Below are 18878 nucleotides of genomic sequence, written 5' to 3' on the forward strand. Positions count from 1 at the left end.
AAATGAACTCTATATTAACAATAAAAATTATAATAAAAACTTAATGTTTTTCAATTTTGAATGCAACAAAATAAAAAGAACATAATATAAATAATGAATACTAAAAGCACAACTAATACAGAGACATTTCATTAATATTAATAATAAAAAATTTAAAAATATCATAATTATGTCTACATTTTGTGACACTATAAGACAACTTGTTAATTATTATTTTATATCTACAAATCAATTTTATTATAATTTTATTAAGCTTCATATCTACTACATACAAATGGTAAGATCATTGAATCAAGTAGAATAATACAAATAACAAATGACAACGTTAATCTACCATAAATAACAACTACAAATCTAATTTAAAGCACAGGATCTCGTGAATAGTAAAGCTGAGCCGTTAACCCCACGAAGGACAAGCATTCTTGAGTCAACATAGGTACCACAAACAAGCTTAGAAATATCGAACATTTCCGGCGGGATCTGAGTTCTGACCTCTTTGAGCACAGCTTGTGCTTCACCAATGGCTGAAGGTGACGACGATTGCTCCAGGTTCATCGACACATCGATCTCGCCGTGGAGAATTTCTGCAGCTGGGAGACTGTACGGAAGCTCCTTGACGGACCCAACGCCCTTCCATTTCTTGCTCAACAGAGCCGACGAAATGGATTCCTGAGAGCTGAAGTGGCTCGGCATGGCGCCGTCTTCTTCTCTGAGGTACAATCTTCTACCGGATGTTATTTTGGCTTTCGATTTGACAAGCAAGCTTCCAGGCGAGCCGGATTTATCATGAGGCCATGAAGAGATCGGCATGATCTTGAAGCTTATGTTGGAAGTAAGGAGAAGAGAAGGTTCGTCGGAGTTGTCGGAGGTGGTGAAAGTGAGGTATGCGCTTCCGATGATGACTCTGCGGGAAGGTTGGCGAAGGGTTAGTCCCAAGTGTCTTCCTGTGCAGTATAGCAGACGCCATCGACCATGGAGAATTTCCATCCAGTTCTAGATTAGTATAAATCAAATGAAGTCAGAGAGCAACGAAGACTAGCAAAAATGCTAGTTTTCATCGATGAAGCAAAAAAGAACTCAAATAATGCAGATGAAAACAGAGGAGAATTATCATTCGGCTCCTCGCTGAGGCCGCATGAGAAGTTCTAAGAAAGTCTAGTAAAAGGAAAGGACTTTGCGGGCTCCGAAAATTCGGCCCCGGCCTCCCCTGTTTGCTTTTCTCTTTTAGGGGAGTTTTAACGGATTACATTGGGAAGGCAGATGGGTTTGAAGATAAGACAGTACCAAGAGATTTCACTCTCATTTTGAGGGGACTTTATGATCTGAGTTCTGGTTTCTTATAGACGCAAGCCCCTATAGTTAATTACCCATCTCGATCATGAGAGAACTTTCGTGATCCAAATCTTGTGCAAGCCAAATGTTAGGGAATAAATGGAATGGGTAATTTAGTGCGGTATTAGGTAGTTTGGTTATTTAAGTTGTTATTAGGTGTTTTAATGGGTCATAAGAATCTTCAGCCTATAAACACTCCCTCTTAGGAAACTTTTGGGCAAGCAAAATGTAAAAGACAATGAAATTAGGCTCACCTCCCTCTCCCCACCAATGTTACTTGGAGTTGTGGGCATCTAGCATCTTCCTAATTGCCTGTTTCTTTCTCCCCCATTTATTTCTAGAATTTCAAACAAATTTTAAGTTAAATAATTCTCATGTATTTACTGTTAATTCTCTGTTTTCGCTAGGATTACTAAACTTCTTCACCAGCGCAACCTGCAAGTTGAGCAGCATTGGAACAGACTTAGAGAACACAAGAATTTGATTTGCAAGCCTAGACATGTTCAAGATATCATTTTAATATAGGAAAAGAGCTTTATAGTTTCAATTTGAGGATACAGAAATAGATGGCATGAAAAAATGGTAAACCATCTTGTTCCAGGCATCATGAGGGCAGTTAACTAACTGAGGGACTGCTATAATCTGAGAAATTTTCTGTTATGGATTAAGGCTTAGTTTGGGATGGCTTTTTTACAGCTTCTTGAAGCAGCTTATTAGTAAAAAATAAAAAGCTGCTTCAAGAAGCAGTAAAAAAGTCGTTCCAAACGAAGCCTAAGTCAGCATTTGAATAGCTCAACGGCAATTTTAATCAGAAAATTGGCAGTGAGAAGTCTAGCCCTTTCATTATTTCAAGCATCCCTTCATAAGCGGGAACACCAAAATAGATAAAAGCAGAATTAAACGGACAGGAAATCGAAAAGGAACGTTACCTTTAACTTAGGATGAGGATTCAGTAACTCCATCAGTTCAATCAAATAAGCTAGCCTCCGGCGCTACAAAATTGAAAGAAAATTTATAAATGTCTGCCTGCATTTCCGAATACAAAGTTCATAAGAATAACACTAACCAAAAAAAAAAAGATCCATTTAGCAAACACAGGGTTGAACAGTGAATCACCATCATCTTTTAAGAATGGGGAACTTGCATGCATATGTCACATAATTCTTATGTATTTACGTATCTAACTCCTGAATATTATTGATTACCTATTCTTTAAATAAATTCAAAAATACTACTAATATAAACTTTTTAAAATTAAAAAATATATATTTTTATATCTATATTTTTATGTGATTGAGACACTGAAGTGTTACACAAATAAATATCAAATTTTAAATATTGACATGAAAATATATAAGGAAATGTGCGTTATGCGTATAAAATTCCCTTCAAAAATTTGTTTTTCATAACATATTCATGAATATGCTAAGTAGTTTCACCTTTTTCAAAAAAACATTGAAGGCTACTTAAAATAATTCAAAATAATGGGAAGAGATTTCGGTATACAAAATGATGCCATTATGAAAATCAGGGATAGAAAATGATGCTACTGTGCATCATACCAGTAATGGTTTCCATCTTATTCCACAATCAGTGAGCTAACAAAACTTAACAAAAATATCAATCTCAAGCGTTGCATGTACCTGATGCCTTCCATAGATATAATCTTCTGACATTCTGACAGCGGTTGATCCTAATCCCCACCTAATTAAATCCATAGATGGGTCTATGCGCCATTTAGGTCCACAAAGAAATGGATGCCTCAATGCATCCAAACAACTGCAATAAGATGCAGAACATTAAAATTTAGTACCGCTTAATATGAAGAATAAAGACTAGAAGTTAAGAGTAATAAATGAAAATGAAAAAAAAATTTAAAAGAGGAATGATAAAAGAAGCTATAATATCCTAGGCACGCTGGTCACAATACCATGAGAAAGATATAAATGCATGTTGACCTGTAACTACTGCCAGCCCCACACACAAACAACCCCTAACCAACCGGTCCCAACTACCCAGCCGACCAGCCCACACGAAGAAGCCACGCAAGCCCACGATAGCACAACCAAACCGCCTCTTCCACGACCCTGCTCCCCACAATCTCTCACGACGCAAAATTATCGCTCGGCCCATTCACATCTCACACACACAGAAATAGAAGGTTTTATTTGCAAGAGACTGATGGCACGGAGAGGCTGGGACGCACAATATAAAATTTTCGGAGCCACAATGCGTACATATGAAAACGATTATAAGAGATGTAGCATCCCAGACTCATAATACCTTATTCTTGCAAATGGTTTTGTAGCAAGAAACAACGATAACAGGTTCCAACCAGCACCCCAGTTCCTATCCAGCATCTGTTAATAAAAGAAAAAAAAATTAAAATAAAATTGCTTGTTAAGAAAATTATGTTCATCATATCATACAGTGAATAATTGTGCAATGGACATTTAGGCTTCGTTTGAGACAGCTTCTTTAAGCAGTTTTTTAGTACAAAAAAATAAATTTTTTGCACTAGAAAGCCGCTTTAAAAAGCAGTAAGAAAGCCATCCCAAATGAAGCCTTAGATGGCTGCAAATGAAGGACGGACTATTAACTTGCAAACCAGCATTTCCAGATGGAGAGTCTTGACATAGAATTGGCAAAAGGAATTCTCGTAGGCATGATGAGTCATTTCCCTGCACTCCATAAGCAGTGAGATCTTAAGATATTAGACGAGGAAAGGAATGTTATGATAAGAAAGACCAGCAACAACAAGAATCAACTTCTCAATTTAAGAGATTGAACAAAGAGAGTAAGACACTTTTCTTCACTTTTACAAGTCATAGGAAAACTAAGTATTTGTTTCAGCTCAAAGAAAATAAAAAATGGGGTATGGTGCCCAAGGACTATGAGTCCGATATATGTGATTAAGTACATCAAATTGCTGCAAATTCAAATTTATAAGTAAAGACATCAACTTGGTCCAAATCAATGATTTTACGAACATGCAACCTTGGAAATTCATTAAGTAATTCGATAATCTAAAGTTGTGGAGTAGATTTTCTCCAGGAAGTCAATACAGGATGAAATCCAAATGGAGTAGATCGATAAGATAAGTACAAATCTAAATCTAAATTAAATAACAACAGCTAATGCATGCACACAGATTTTTCTCAACAAACCTTATTCAGAAACAACTTAAATTTCGTAAAGGTTGAAGGATCCATAAGCTCTTTTAGAACCATCTTGGCCATCATGAAACCAACACATCTGAACAACAGAAAAAAATAAAAAATTAAACATGTGAGATGACGATGTAAGAATTTTTGCATGAGTTTGTAAGGTAGATTTCAATGATTCTATTACTTGGGTTATGCTACATACCTCATGTCAAAGGCAATCATCATTGCCTTCCTATCTGAGTTACCAGTCATAGCACCATTGTTATCATCGTTATGTAAATCAACTGCATTTCCTAGAATGCCTACCTAAGAAAAATGTCAAATAGTGTTGTTTAAAAGGAAATTAGAAAATACTAGATGCATAACAATATCAATATCAACAAATAATCATATCAAACCAAAGCATGTTTCCATACAATGGAACTCATTTATCCCCTTAATAGAATAGACCAAGATGAGTTGATTAATTTCCATAAAGCATGCATATATGTCTTTACTTTAGACTGTTTATGTATTAAATAAGCTACAATGGCAAAAGTTTTCTTTAAAAAAATGCCCATCAATTTAGATTGTTTTCATCACATCATTAACTTTATCCAAACCATTTGGAGTCAGCTTTATAAATCCTCATTCTCAATTTTTTCCTAGTAAGACTATTTAGAACAAATCCTTTTGCAAAAATGCCATCACTGTTACTTTCAGTGTACCCATTTTTCTTCTTAATCCTTAATGCTAATTTTATATATCCGTATTATAGTGCATCTTCTATATGTTATTTTTCTTTTAAATCAAACATCAGAATTATCTAAAATCGAATTATTGTGGTATCCATTTATGCTGTTTTATTTTACAAACATATTATTTCTCATGCAGCCTATTATGTAGCTTCTTCTAGGTGTGTTTATTGTCCAATTTAGACGTTCAGTGGGGGCAGGGACAGGGTGCTGGGCGGAAATAAGAGAGAGAGAGAGTGTGTGTCTTCGTTTCGACAAAATATAGAAAGAGAAATAAGGGATATCATAGAGAACAAGGTGTTTTCTAAAAATAAAAAATTAAAAAAGGTGTTTTCTCTTACAATTGAGAGTAGAGGTTAACGGTGCTAGCCAAGATTGTTTCTTCAATTTTTAGCTACAAATATTAACCGGAATTAAAAGGAGATCGGGTAACGTTGTTCCTTACTTTATTCTTATATCAAAATTACTAAGTCAATTTGATTTATGGTTCTTAATCTATAAGCTGATTTTATATTATTAATAAAAGTTATTGCCCCAAATTCTCCCCGTGGATATAGGCATTCCAAATCATACCACCTAAATTGTCCATGTCATTAATCTTATTGTTGTTTAAATGTTTACTAATTCGTATTTGCTAGTTTCAAATCTTTGTTTAGCATATCTATTGTCACATCTTTTTTTAGCATATATATATATATATATATATATATATATATCTGTGTTGTATTGGAATCAAAACTGTTTTCAGTTTTTTGAGTTTATCTCTTTAACTATATTTACATACATACATGCATCCACTCATACCATACATGCATACATCCATAACATACATACATATAGTTTTAGACTTAATTTATATGGGTAATAATACATACATACTTAAGGTTTTTTTTTAAATATAAGATTAAATTTACTGTTTATGTATGCTAGAAAAGATTTCTATTGGTTTTTTGTTCTGATTGTAGGAAAGAATTCTCGGCAAGTTTAATATCTTTCTTTAATGGTTTATGGTTTAATAGTAGTGAACTGAAATAAAAGATCATACGAAATAACCAAATCATTTGGAAAGTCTTCTTTCTATCATTTGGAAAAACATGAATCAATTTAACATAACAAATTGGATTTCCAGAAAGAGAGTTTTTCAAGGTCAAAATTGAGAGGTCTGATATAAATTTTAATGGAAACATATGAAAAGCCACTCTAGTCCAAGTGACTGAGGCTTAAAAAAAAAAGAGGACTTTGCCTAGTTCTTTAAAGCATATGAGAAAACAAAAAATCATGAAGTTGACATAAAATATGTTTGTGTTTCATTTGAGCAACATGATACTCAGTGAGATCGATAAGGAGATGTTTGCTGTTGGGTTCTAGTCAAGATTAGAACAAAAGTATATAATTAAGAACTTGCAGAAAATGATTTACTAAGAGGATAAATTGTTTTAATTTAAGATGTTTGAATAAAAAATTTTGGAGGATAGTTTGAATGATTTAAATAAGATTGGCACAAATTTAGAGAACTTTATGATCAATGCAAATGATGAGGATTAGGCTATAACAATTTTGAATTTGTTGCCTAAATTATATGCTCATTTTATCAAAACCATTAAATATGCTCATAGACTCTAACATTGGAAGAGATTCAAACAAATTTGAAATCCAAAGAGATTGAAATCAATATTGAGAAATAATCAAGAGACCTCTAAGGGTGCGTTTGGGATGGCGTTACTGCTGCTTTGCTGTATAAAAAGTTATTAAATTCTCGTTTGGGGCATTGCGGCAGAACTGCGTCAGAAAAAATTCACGGCACATAGCCGCTTCTCGCAACCTTTCACTGTCTCCTGCGGTCCGCTGCTTTCTGCGAAAAAATGACGTAAATCCCCCACATGCAAATATTCGCAACCTTCGGCGCCTTCCACGACCTCAACTTTCTAGATCGCTTGCACCAATCTGGCTCACCTCTTCTGCCTTGATCCGCTTAACTCCTCCCACCTCTCTCCCTTCAGCCAATTTCGATGGCCACATCAAACCGGAACGAATTCACTATAGTCAGCTTCGGAGAGATGCTCATTGAATTTCATCCCAACAGTTGCCGGTGTTTCCCTGGCAGAGGCGCCAGCTTTCGTCAAAGCTCCCGGAGGTGCTCCGGCAAATGTTTCCATCGCCGTGTCACAGCTTTGAGGTTGGTCAGCCTTCGTTGGAAAGCTTGGCGATGAGGATTTCAGTCCACTGCTCGCCGCAGTTCTACGGGATAACGGCATCTCCGTTGCCAGCATTCGCTTCGACGGTGTCACCCACACGACACTCTTTTTATTTCTCTCAGTGCCGACGGCGAGCATGCACGAGCTCATGTTTTATCGACACCCTATTGCGCGCTGATATGCTCCTTTCACCCGTTGAGCTTGATCTAGAGCTCTTCAAAGAAGTAACTATGTTCTTATCTTGTAAAAAGTTGGGGAATTGAGTGCTTTTTTTTCCATCACAATTGAAAATTTTCTTTCTTATTCGTTGAATGTAGTTTTGGATAATAGATTTGATGTCGACCTTTTTTGGCCTTGTGATTTCTGTGATTATTATTGTTTTCCAATGCTTGTATCACCTTAGGGCACACTTCAACCATAAATCTTTATGCATGTACCCTTCTGGTCTTTGAAAGCTTCAAAATATTCATTTCTCTTTTGAGGAATGGTTTTCATCTGCTAAAACATTATAGAAAAAAGATTATATTATGATATTTAATAGTTATAAAATATTTCAAAAATAATACAATTTTTAATTTAGAATTGTTAGTTTATTAGCATATAAATTTTTAATTTTTTTTTTTAAGTTGACATTTACATCATTTTTTTTTCATCTCAATATATAAGGATATAAAGGTAATTTATTTCCATACAGCTGCAACACAGCAACTTAACAGTTACACTTCCCAAACAAAATATTCTGCTTTATGTACAACAATTTTTGAAAGCAATTTTCTGTACAATAATATTGCAACCTACTTTACTGACAGCTGCAGCCGTCCCAAACACACCCTAAGTTTAAATGCTAGAAAAAGGCCAGAGATAAGATGATAAACAGAGGTACAAACCAACATCTAAATGCTAGAAAAACGCAGGGCATTACAAGGAAAATTATAAGGGAAAAGTAATAAAATTTGGGGAAACTTCAGCACCAACAAATAAATATGTGGACTTGAAGATTTTGGTTGTTACAATAGATTGTAATAGTGATAATTGGATAATGGATTTGGTTGTTCGTTTGATATGACTCTTGATAAGCACCGGCTTGATTCATACAAGGTAGCAAGTGGTTGGAAGGTTATCATGAGAAATAATGCAGCTTGTAAAGTTATTGGAATGAGAATTATTAGACTTAAAACTGATGATGGAGTGATTAGAACTTTAACTGAAGTCAGATATGTGCCAGACCTTAAACGGAACTTATTGTCTCTCGATACTCTTTATGTGTTAGGTTTTATTTTCAAAGCTAAAAATGTTGTGCTAAAAGGTATTGAAGGTTCATTTGTACTTAACGAAAGAAAATATGTAGAATGGTTTGTTTTCATCATTTCGAAAAATTATGACTTGCTTAATAGGCACTTTGTATGTTATAGAAACATATCAAATAAGACTTCGACATCTTCGACGAGTTCACATTAGTCATAAGGGTTTAAATATTCTTCACGGGCAAGGAGTTTTTGAAAAAAACAATGTTGATAAGATTAATCCATGTCATCATTGTATCTTTGGGAAATCTACTTGGGTAATGTTTAGTGTAGGACAAAAAATACCCAAAATGACTCTTGAGTACATACATTCAAATATTTGGGGACCTACTATTTTAACATGTGGTGAAGATAGATATTTTACCTCTTTCATTAATAAATTTTGAAGAAAAATATGGCTTTATATTCTGAAACATAAGAGCAAAGCTTCTAAAACATTCAAGCAATGAAAATTTTCATTAAGAACCAAACTGGAAAGAAAACCAAAAGATTGAAAATAGATAATGGGTTAGAATCTCTGGATAGTTAGTTTACTAAGTTTTACATAGATAATAGAATTGCTCAACGTAAGATGATTAGAATGACTCCAAAACATAATAGTATTGCTAATAGGAAGAATCAGACTTTGCTAGAGAATATAACATGCATACAATTATTTGCAAAAAAGGATAAGCACATCTAAGTAGAAGCAATTGACACTGCTTGCTACTTGGTAAATAGAGACATCCTTCTATAACATTTGAAATCAAAACTCCTGGAAAGTCTGGACAGGGAAAAAGGCAGGTTACAACAATTTAAGAATTTTTAGATGCCCGATTTATATTCATGTGAATCAAGAAAAGCTAGAACCAAGATTCATAAAATGATTATTCTTAGGATATCCGTAGAGAGTCAAAGCGTATAGATGTTATCTGTTAGATGAATTTAAACGTATCATTAGCAGAGATGTTATCATCAATGAGCCAGATATGATGATCAAATATGTTACTAGAAAGAATCAAGGTACTACAATCAGCACTGATGTGAAATTGCAAGAACAGTAATATAAATTAGATGCAGGTGGAGCTGATACTGCCATAGGGTAGTAGTTAGAATTATCAAGTAGAAGTTGTTATACATCCAGATGAAACTAGTTTGGAGACTAATAATCTAGTAAGAGATCAAACAAAGATGAATATTAAAGCCTCTGAACAGTTAGATTATGCTAATTTGACTACATATGTTTTTACAGCAGCTAACCAATCGCTAAAGGGATCAGTTGAAACCATACCAGGCAGCATTGAACAGTGATAAAAAGTGCTCATAAAACACATACAATGAATGAGGAAATGGAATCACTAGAAAAGAACTACACTTGAGAACTTATCACTAAACCACTGAACAAATGAATCATGGGTTACAAGTGAACATACAAAAGAAAAGATGGTATTCCAAATGTTGAGTAAGCTAGATACAAAGTAAGGTTAGTGCCAAAGGGATTCACTCGGAAAAAAAAAAATCTTAATGATATTTTCTCTCTGATTATCAAACATACTTCAAAGTTCAATCAGAGTGATTCTGTCTTAGTAATCATTTATGACTTAGAGCTTAAATAGATGGATGTAAAAACAGCTTTCTGCATTGAGAATTGAAGGTTATCTATATGAACCAGCCAAAAAGAAACGTCAAATTGATTCAAGGAAAAAAGTATCATTCTCAGAAAACTTTTCAATCTTCAAAACACCGGTATAAGAAATTTGACTCATTTGTAATTTATAGTTCATACAAAAAAATGATTTTGATATGTGTAATTACTATAAAAGGTTCTCCAAGAACAGTGTGATATATTTGCTTTTGTACGTTGACAATATGCTTATAACTAGTGATAGAAACGTGGAGATAGCATAGCTAAAAGAGTTACTTAATAGCCGATTTATGATAAAAGATTTGAGTCAGACCAGATGTTTTATTAAAATAGATATAATAAAAGAAAGATAGAAAGACTTCTTACATTTATTTCAATGCAAATATATTTAGAAGGTTCTGAAAAAAAAATTGGATTGGGTACTGCCAAATCTGTTTTATCTCCATTGAGTTCACAATTCAGACGTTAGGTTTCATAATCAAATCAACCAAGGAATATTAGAGATATATTGATACAATTCAGCATGCAAATACAGCTAGCAGTCTCATGTATGCCACAAGTAAAGCGGGGCAAGGAGCAAATTATAGTTATTTGTTGATTTTGATAATGCAGAAGATATTGGAAAGTGTAGATCATTTACTATGTATGCCTTTATAGCCTACGAGAACACAGTAGCTGGAAATTAAATCTTCAATAAGTTACAGGTTTATCAACCACCGAGACAGAATACATGGTTACTATTAAAGATAACATCTAGATGAAAGGATTGTGTTAGACCGGTCCACTGGACCGGTCCAGCCGGTTCAGGAGGGACCGGTTCACGGGCGAAATCGCCAAAATAGCGGAGAAAGCTTCCGCCTGGGTGGAAGCCGCGCGAGATGCGCGCCTTGCGGGACGGTTTCGGGAAGGAAACTTGAGGGAGTTTAGGAGGGAAATTGATTGCAGGGACTGTTTAGGGGATTCCTTTTGAATTGTATGCATTAAATAGTTGATTTTGCTAGGGTTTGAGTATCTTGAATTTGGCTGAAATTTGAGATCTCTTAGATTTAGGTTTTCTTTGGGCTCTAGCGGCGTCTAGAGATTTGGGAGAGATCGATCCTCCTCTCGAATTGAGGATCAATTGTATCTTTGTTGTTTTATTCATCTACTAGTGAAATACAAGTGTTTGTGTGGTTTTCTCCCAGTTTTCTACCGTTTTCCTCTGATTTGGTGCTGATTTCTGCTGTAAACAGCAGAACTCCTGCTGGTTGCTCATCCGTTTGGCTTAGGAGTGCTTGCGAACTCAAGTATTACCTTAGGGTTACTTGTGGACTCAAGTATTTCCTATCAAATTGCTTGAGAAGCTTGAGCAAGAAATAAAAACAATAATTTGGTATGAAAATCAACGTGCAATTAAGCTAAAGATGAACCAGGTATACTATGTAAGAAGTAAGAACCAAGCACATTGACATTAAGTTGCATTTAATCAGCAACATTCTAGCTCAGGATACTGTGGATGCTCAGAAAGTATACAAATATGAATCCCGTAGATAATGCGTGCTAAGATAGTGACTGGAACAAGATTCTAACAATGTCTAACTTTGCTTAAGGTAGGTAGACTTCCCGGATAAGGAGTTGTTGGGAGAAAAGGGGGGTTTAGCTTGTCTACCGTTTGATTTAACGTGAAGATTGTTATTTTTTTTAATCAAATATTAGAATTATTTAAAATCAAATATTAGAGGCTAATGGTGTGATGATCTATAGCAACTTATAGAGAATAAGGTGTTTTCTCTTGCAATTAGGATTGGAGGTCGATTGTGCTAGCTAAGGTTGTTTCTTCAATATTTACCTTCGAATATTGACCAAAATCAGAAAGAAAACACGTAACATTGTTCTTTCTTATTCGTTCATGATTATTTGCTTTGTTTGATTTATGGTTCTTAATCAGTAATTGGTTTTGTATTGTTAATAAATACCATTGTCCCGCCTTCTCCCTGTGAATATAGGCAATCCATGCCAAACCATGTAAATCGCCCATGATCTTGATTTTATTATATATATAATGTCTGTCTGTGTGAACTCTATGTTAAGAGATTTAGGCACTATTTGGTTGGAACTATTCGTAATGTATTGCATTTTGAATGCATGCATTTTAAATTTCTTATCATTTGACTGGAAGAAAAGCATATGCGGTAAAATTTCAATGTATTTGAAATACACCCTCCAATTCATTTTCAATATATTTGAAATTTATCTTATTTGAGTGAATTCCAATTACATTGTTTGTGTGAAATAATGTCATATAAAATTTCAATTCCACACCCACCGCTTGCATCACCACCCTCCTTTGTTGATCATTGCTAGTAACTGCCAGTAAATAAATATATATAGCTTTAATAACCTCAACATAACTTTGGCAAGATCCTTTCTACCTTTAATGTTAACTAAATCAATTAACATAGTACAATCATATACCTTCTCAAGATAAACAAAATACATTAAGAATCTTTTTGCGCTATCAATACTATTCCATTAATTACATTAGCACAAATATCTCCTCCAGTGTGATTTTTTTCTAGCATAAAACCAAATTAATTCTCCAATAATTATACCATGTTACAAAATATAAGTTCCATTAGGGTGTCAAAACGGGTTAACGTGTCGAATTTAAGTCCAACCCAATTTGACTCGGGTCTAAACGGGTTGACCCAAACCTGACCCGGCTTTGCAAACGGGCCAGGAATTCTAACTCGGATCCAACCAGCTGGGTTACCCGTTTGACCCGACCCAACCCGCTAAACCGGAACACGGGAATAGATCGGGGACGATCTGCACAGATGCGAGCGTGAGCAGGTCTGTGACGTTTAGGTGCATACGCGACTCATGCGAGGGCAGGAGGGCATAGTTGCGAGCACCAGAGGGGCTGGCAGCCAGCAGCGGAAGCAAGCGAGGGAGGGGCCAGCAGCAGATGCGAGTGCGGCTTGTGGGAGTGGCCAGTGGCGTGCTCCCGACGCAACTTTCAAGAGTACCGTCCGATTGGAACAAAGTTGGAGGAGGCGGCAAAGTTTGGACTCTTTCAGAACTCTACTTTACGATGCTTGCGAGGAGAAGAAAAACAATGAATAAATGCAGAAGAGGAAAAGCAAACCCTAAAATCTAAATTGACTCACTCAAACCTTTACCCCGCGCGAACCAGGAAGCTCTGCCTCACGCGAATGAAGACGTCCTCCTCACAGTGTCATGCGTGAATGAGAAAGAGATCGTAAACCATTCGTTGTCGGTCAGTCCGACTACAAAGCCGGTCAACACTCCGTGTGTGGGATGCGCGATCGCGATCGTGAGTGCGGGTCGACTGTGCGACTGTGGGAGCCGAAGGTCATGAGGGCAACACATCTTCATATTTTTGGTCAACCTGGGTTGATTTTGAGTTTCCGCGTCAACCTGAACCCGACCCGATTTTATGAACAGGTCAAAATCTCGAACTCAAACCCAACTTGTATGACAAATGATTTGACTCGAACTCAGAATTTTCCAAATCGGTTCGGGTCGGTTCAGATTTTGACACCCCTAAGGTTCATAACTCTAACAAAAAATTTTGTTGTATGAATCATAAATTTGATTAACCTGTACTTATCACAGTCTAGAAGATCTCATATATTCTTGAATATTGATACCAAAATGCAACTTCACCAATCATTTGGCAACCTCTTAGTTTCCATAATTCTATAAACAAATTTTCATTGAATATCACCAATAATTCTCCAAATCTCAATAGGTATCCATCTTGACCTAAAGATTTACCTTTATGCATTTTTCTAAAATACTAACTCCACTTCATTTTTTTAATCACTCTATAAAGTAGCCTAATATTTTATTTATTATACTCTTCTAAATAAAATCTTTCCTAAACTCTCCCAATATTTTATTTTCTACTCCCTTAGAACCTACTTATTATATAAATCATAAGAAATTATAACTTTTGTTTTGCAAGTTAAACTCTTTTCAAGATATTTATCTTCCTTAATAATTATTTTAAATCTCTAAAATTTTTATTTTTTTGTCACTTCTTAAAGGAGCATTTCTTTTTCAAAATAAAACCTTTATGCCTCCTCATTCCACAAACAACCATTCTTATATACATTGTAATTAAAAATATTCCAAGAACTTTTATGGCAATATTTTAAGTAAAAGGAGCTACATTATCCTAAATCATTAAGTATGGCTCATTATGGAGTTGCATTTGCTCCCCCCCCCCTCCCCCCTTAAGAATATATCTTGCAATATCACAATCATGTCAAATTTTACAATTTACCCTCTTTTCCTAGGACAATTATTTCTTTGTATAGCTTTATTCATACACAACAACACCACCACCACCACCAACATCAAGCCTTTATCCCACTACATGGGATTGGCTACATTAGCCCTTTTTCTCTATTGTATCTTGTTAAGTGTCCAATTCTTGTTTAAATCTAATAAAAAAGACCATTTCTATTATTTTCTAACTAAGTCTTTTTAGGTCTACCTCTATCTTTCTTAACATAAATCAAATCTAACACATCTACTCTCCTAACCTAATCATCAAAAGGCCAACATTTTATATGTAAAACATCTAAGGCGACTCTCTGTAATCTTATCGGCCACTGGAGCTACTCCAACATTTTTCACTGATCTTCCATGGAGCATTCTTTATACACTTAATAAATAAAACCATAATCAAAAGGCCATATTGTGTGGTCTAACTTTCTTTAGGAATCATCTTACAACCTTTTTAACGAAATTTTCTTCCCTCCAAAGTTAAGAAAAACTCTAATTTAGATTTGTTGCTACTCTTTTAAAAGTAAATAAAAATACTTATCATTTTTCAGAGTATATTTTGTGATTACAAGATCATATAATAATATGAAATCAAGTATAGTTTCTCATATTTTAACCTCAAGAAATGCAAAACCACAAATAAAACATTGATGGTTTTATTCAAAGTCAAGTTAAAAATTCCCATGCAGATAACAGCAAGAATGCTCATTCAGAAATTAAGGAAAGAAGTTCATCAAATAAATTATCAATTCACTTGATAAGTCTCATTAAGTTACCATTACGAATTTGAAGAGTAACTTTAACTTCAACATTACCAGGTAATATAAGCTTTGGTTATAAAATTGTTATAAGAAAAAATCTCCCAATGCCATATTAATAATGAATTTAAGCCTCCTCTAATCTTTCGATTTCAATCCAAATAACTACAAAAAAAAACCCTATTTTGCACTAACCTAGGAGCTTTATGATTGCTATCTAATCTTCAATGACAGTGTAATCAAATTGCTTTAGAATTTCTAAAGTTGCAGCTAACTCGGAAGGGCTAAGTGTAGCAAATGGATGAAAATTCCAATTAAATTTTAGATTTCAATACGTGACATTTCACCTTTTGTGGATTGATTCAGTTTTGCAAAACAAAACAAAAGAAAATGTGATTATAGAGTTAAATACATGCTAAGAAATTAGTGTTTAACAACTATATTAAATAAGGAAACTAAAGAATTTTTTAGTGAGTTATCACTTTCTGTTATTATCAACATGAGAAAAATTACAATCAAGAAAGCCATGAAAATGAAAATATCTTTTATTTCAGATTTTGAGATAAAATCTGCTCATATCTACATCGCTTGAAAATTCAATTGGAATTAAAAATAGGCCCTTTTTGGAAGAATCTAAATGTTTTGTTTGCATTGCGAACCTGTGCCAATTCTAGAAATCTTATTACATGAAAGTATAGAATGATGTCACTCCTTTTTAAAATTCATATGTCCCCAAACATAATAAAGCTAGATCAAAGAATTTTCTTAAGTATGCTATGTCAAAAATCAACAATATCAGCCTCCATGCGGAAGGTATTTTAAGATGCCAGAAAACAACCAGAGACATTGAGTTTCTGCAAATGAAGGCACAAAACAAAAAAAAAAAACAAAGGAAATTTGGTCAAGAAAATAAGTAACATACTTTAATATGCCTATCCACTGGACAAATATGCACATTCTCCAGTCTTAACTCGGTGTGGGCCAATCCATGGCTATGCAAATAATTCACCTGAGAAGTAAGAAGAAACATGTGAAACTAGAGCAGTCCGGCAGTACGCCTGGCTATCAGGTTGATTTGGATATAGAAAAGTGCTTACACCAATTAAAAGATCCCTCATTATTATTCTAATAAGGCGTAATTGCCGAGTTACATCAGGCCCTCCTATGGTGTCATCCCCAACCCGCCTAACCCATTCTTCATCCAAAGCTAGGGTTGCCTCTAATGTCGGAAGCCAGTCCGATAACAGAAGCCAATGCCTCAGGGAATAGCTCCCTTGATACTGCAAAAAGAAAGAGGTCCAACAAGATGTCAATCGTTAATATAAATATAAATTTCACGTTCTTCCACACCTTACTGCTTTTCTTTTAACCAAAAGTCAATCACCCCGCTAAGATTCAGGAAGATCAAAACCTCAAAGACAATGTACCAAAAAGAGGGAACAATTTATGAGCTCAAAACTCTTCTCCTTCCAACATATGAAAATAAGAAAACAAACAAAATGAAAGTAGAGACAGAGTCAATTCATTTTATACAGATGAGAAATCACAGAAAAAAAAAAAAGTAACGGTATCAGAGATCAATTCATTCTTGAAATGTCATCATCATCAGCACATCTAATCAAAAGGACATTTAAGTCAGAGATCAAAGATTCTTACACCATGCACCAGGATGAACGGGTCTCCCTCCTCGCTGCCAGATGGGGAAACATAACCATGAACTTGCATCGCGTAAGAGTGATACATAAGCTGCCGCCGCACAAGCTTCTTCAAAACCTACAACATACAAGAAAATGCGCACGTCAAACGTCTCTTTCGGCTTTCACAGAAATGCGAAAACAAAAACTCTTAAACAGGCCCCCACCTCCAATGCTCGTCTACCTCGCCGCTTCGCTTGCGCGCTAGTGAGATCTCGAAGCACTACCCTCGAGTTATACAACGGGCTGCACAGTTCCCAAAATCCCAACAATTCGAAAAATTTCACATTCGAACTTATAATCGGAATCAAACCAAGCTTAAGCACAAACTCCACTCACCTATTGGAATCCCTAACCGTGGCCTCAAAGATCACCTCGTCCCTCTACAAAACATTCAAACATAGATCAATCGACATTCGCTATCCAAAGCCAATAAAGCCAACCCAAAACCTTAACGAGACTGTAACGCACTCTCCCCTGGAGGCCAACGCTCACGCGATCGCAGATGGCGAAATCCGACATCCTGAACTTGCGGACGGGGCCTAAATCCCCATCTGAGAAGGATAACTCAGACGTCCGATCGCACGGCTGAGAACCTTTCTCCGGAGCTGTCCTCCCAGTCCCAGCGGAGCATCTCGGCCTCCATCTGATGGAAGGGGAGAACGCAAGAGAGGAGGCGCAGAGAGGCATAGTGGTGGGCGGCGACGGGATCAGAAGCAGATGAGAGATACGGACGCAGATACTTATACGTAAGAGGGAGAAGGCAGGTTGCGTGGCGGCGAGTGCCGGAAGCGTTCCGCCATGAGCATCTTGCGGGTCGGCCTCACTCTCTTCCCGGGCGGCCTACGCTGGAACGAAAGATGGTGACCAGCGGGGACCATAATGTAAGATGCTAATTTTAGCGATATATTGGCGTGGTCCTTTATTGATGTTACATTATTCTGTGCACATTTATCAGTCCTGAATGAAATATCAGCGGTGGCTTTCAGACCTCGGATACGATTTTTATAGAATAGCAGGTAACTTATAAAAATATCTAAGAAAATATAGAAAGGGATAGTGGCCTCAATATTTGACTTAGAACAAAAACGAAGATTTGCCAAGAAAATTATGAGCTCCATAAAAAGTGCAAGATATCCCATCGGGCTTAGAAGGGTTGGTGGGCGTGCTTGGTAACCCCCCATTTTAAGTTCAAATTCCCTCTCATACGGCACGACTCCTTAATTGGAGAGAAAAGAATTGTGGGTCATGCACCTGTGGGGTTGGTTGCTAGTAGACTCGCCGAGGGATTAGTGGACATCGCCAAGCGAGTCACAAACTGACGTGGAAGTGGGCCGATACCCCCGTTCCAAAAAAAAAGTGCAAGATTTGGTTCAGGTCACAAAAAAAAATTATGCTAAAATGGGAGTTTAAATGGTCTCAAATTTAATTTTTGAAATTTCCATCTTAATTTTGCTTTGAGATTCGTACCCAATCAAGATAAATTTTTGTGGATATATAAATGCTCAAAATAAATCATCAATCAATAAAGATTATGACTATATCTTATAAGACAATTTAGTTGCCTTAGATGAATAATATTCTATGAACTGAGAAACATTCAAAGTGTGTTGATCGTTTTGATCTTTACAAATGTTATAAACCTAATAATCATGAATAAAAAATTTGACACTCATCTCTCCCATCCCCCACCATCAAAATTTAACGCCTCGGAATAAAATTTATAAGAATTATATATTTTCTCTTCATAATTAATCAACCATAGCTTCTATAA

The 18878-nt window shown here is 35.6% G+C and overlaps 1 protein-coding gene across 1 annotated transcript; it reads right to left on the reverse strand.

Moving 5' to 3' along the window:
• Nucleotides 1–228: 228 nt before the first annotated feature.
• Nucleotides 229–17974, reverse strand: LOC110095960 (probable plastid-lipid-associated protein 14, chloroplastic). Its single transcript, XM_020821693.2, has 13 exons — nt 17576–17974; nt 17444–17487; nt 17272–17350; nt 17067–17183; nt 16508–16690; nt 16333–16419; nt 4702–4805; nt 4500–4587; nt 3933–4013; nt 3616–3692; nt 2976–3111; nt 2262–2324; nt 229–993 (listed from the first exon to the last, which is right to left on the reverse strand). The coding sequence occupies exons 1-13, from the start codon at nt 17792–17794 to the stop codon at nt 355–357; spliced, it is 1917 nt and encodes a 638-aa protein (XP_020677352.1). The 5' UTR covers nt 17795–17974; the 3' UTR covers nt 229–354.
• Nucleotides 17975–18878: the final 904 nt, after the last annotated feature.

This window comes from Dendrobium catenatum, unplaced genomic scaffold (assembly GCF_001605985.2).
Source record: "Dendrobium catenatum unplaced genomic scaffold, ASM160598v2 fragScaff_scaffold_1306, whole genome shotgun sequence".
Taxonomy (NCBI): domain Eukaryota; kingdom Viridiplantae; phylum Streptophyta; class Magnoliopsida; order Asparagales; family Orchidaceae; genus Dendrobium; species Dendrobium catenatum.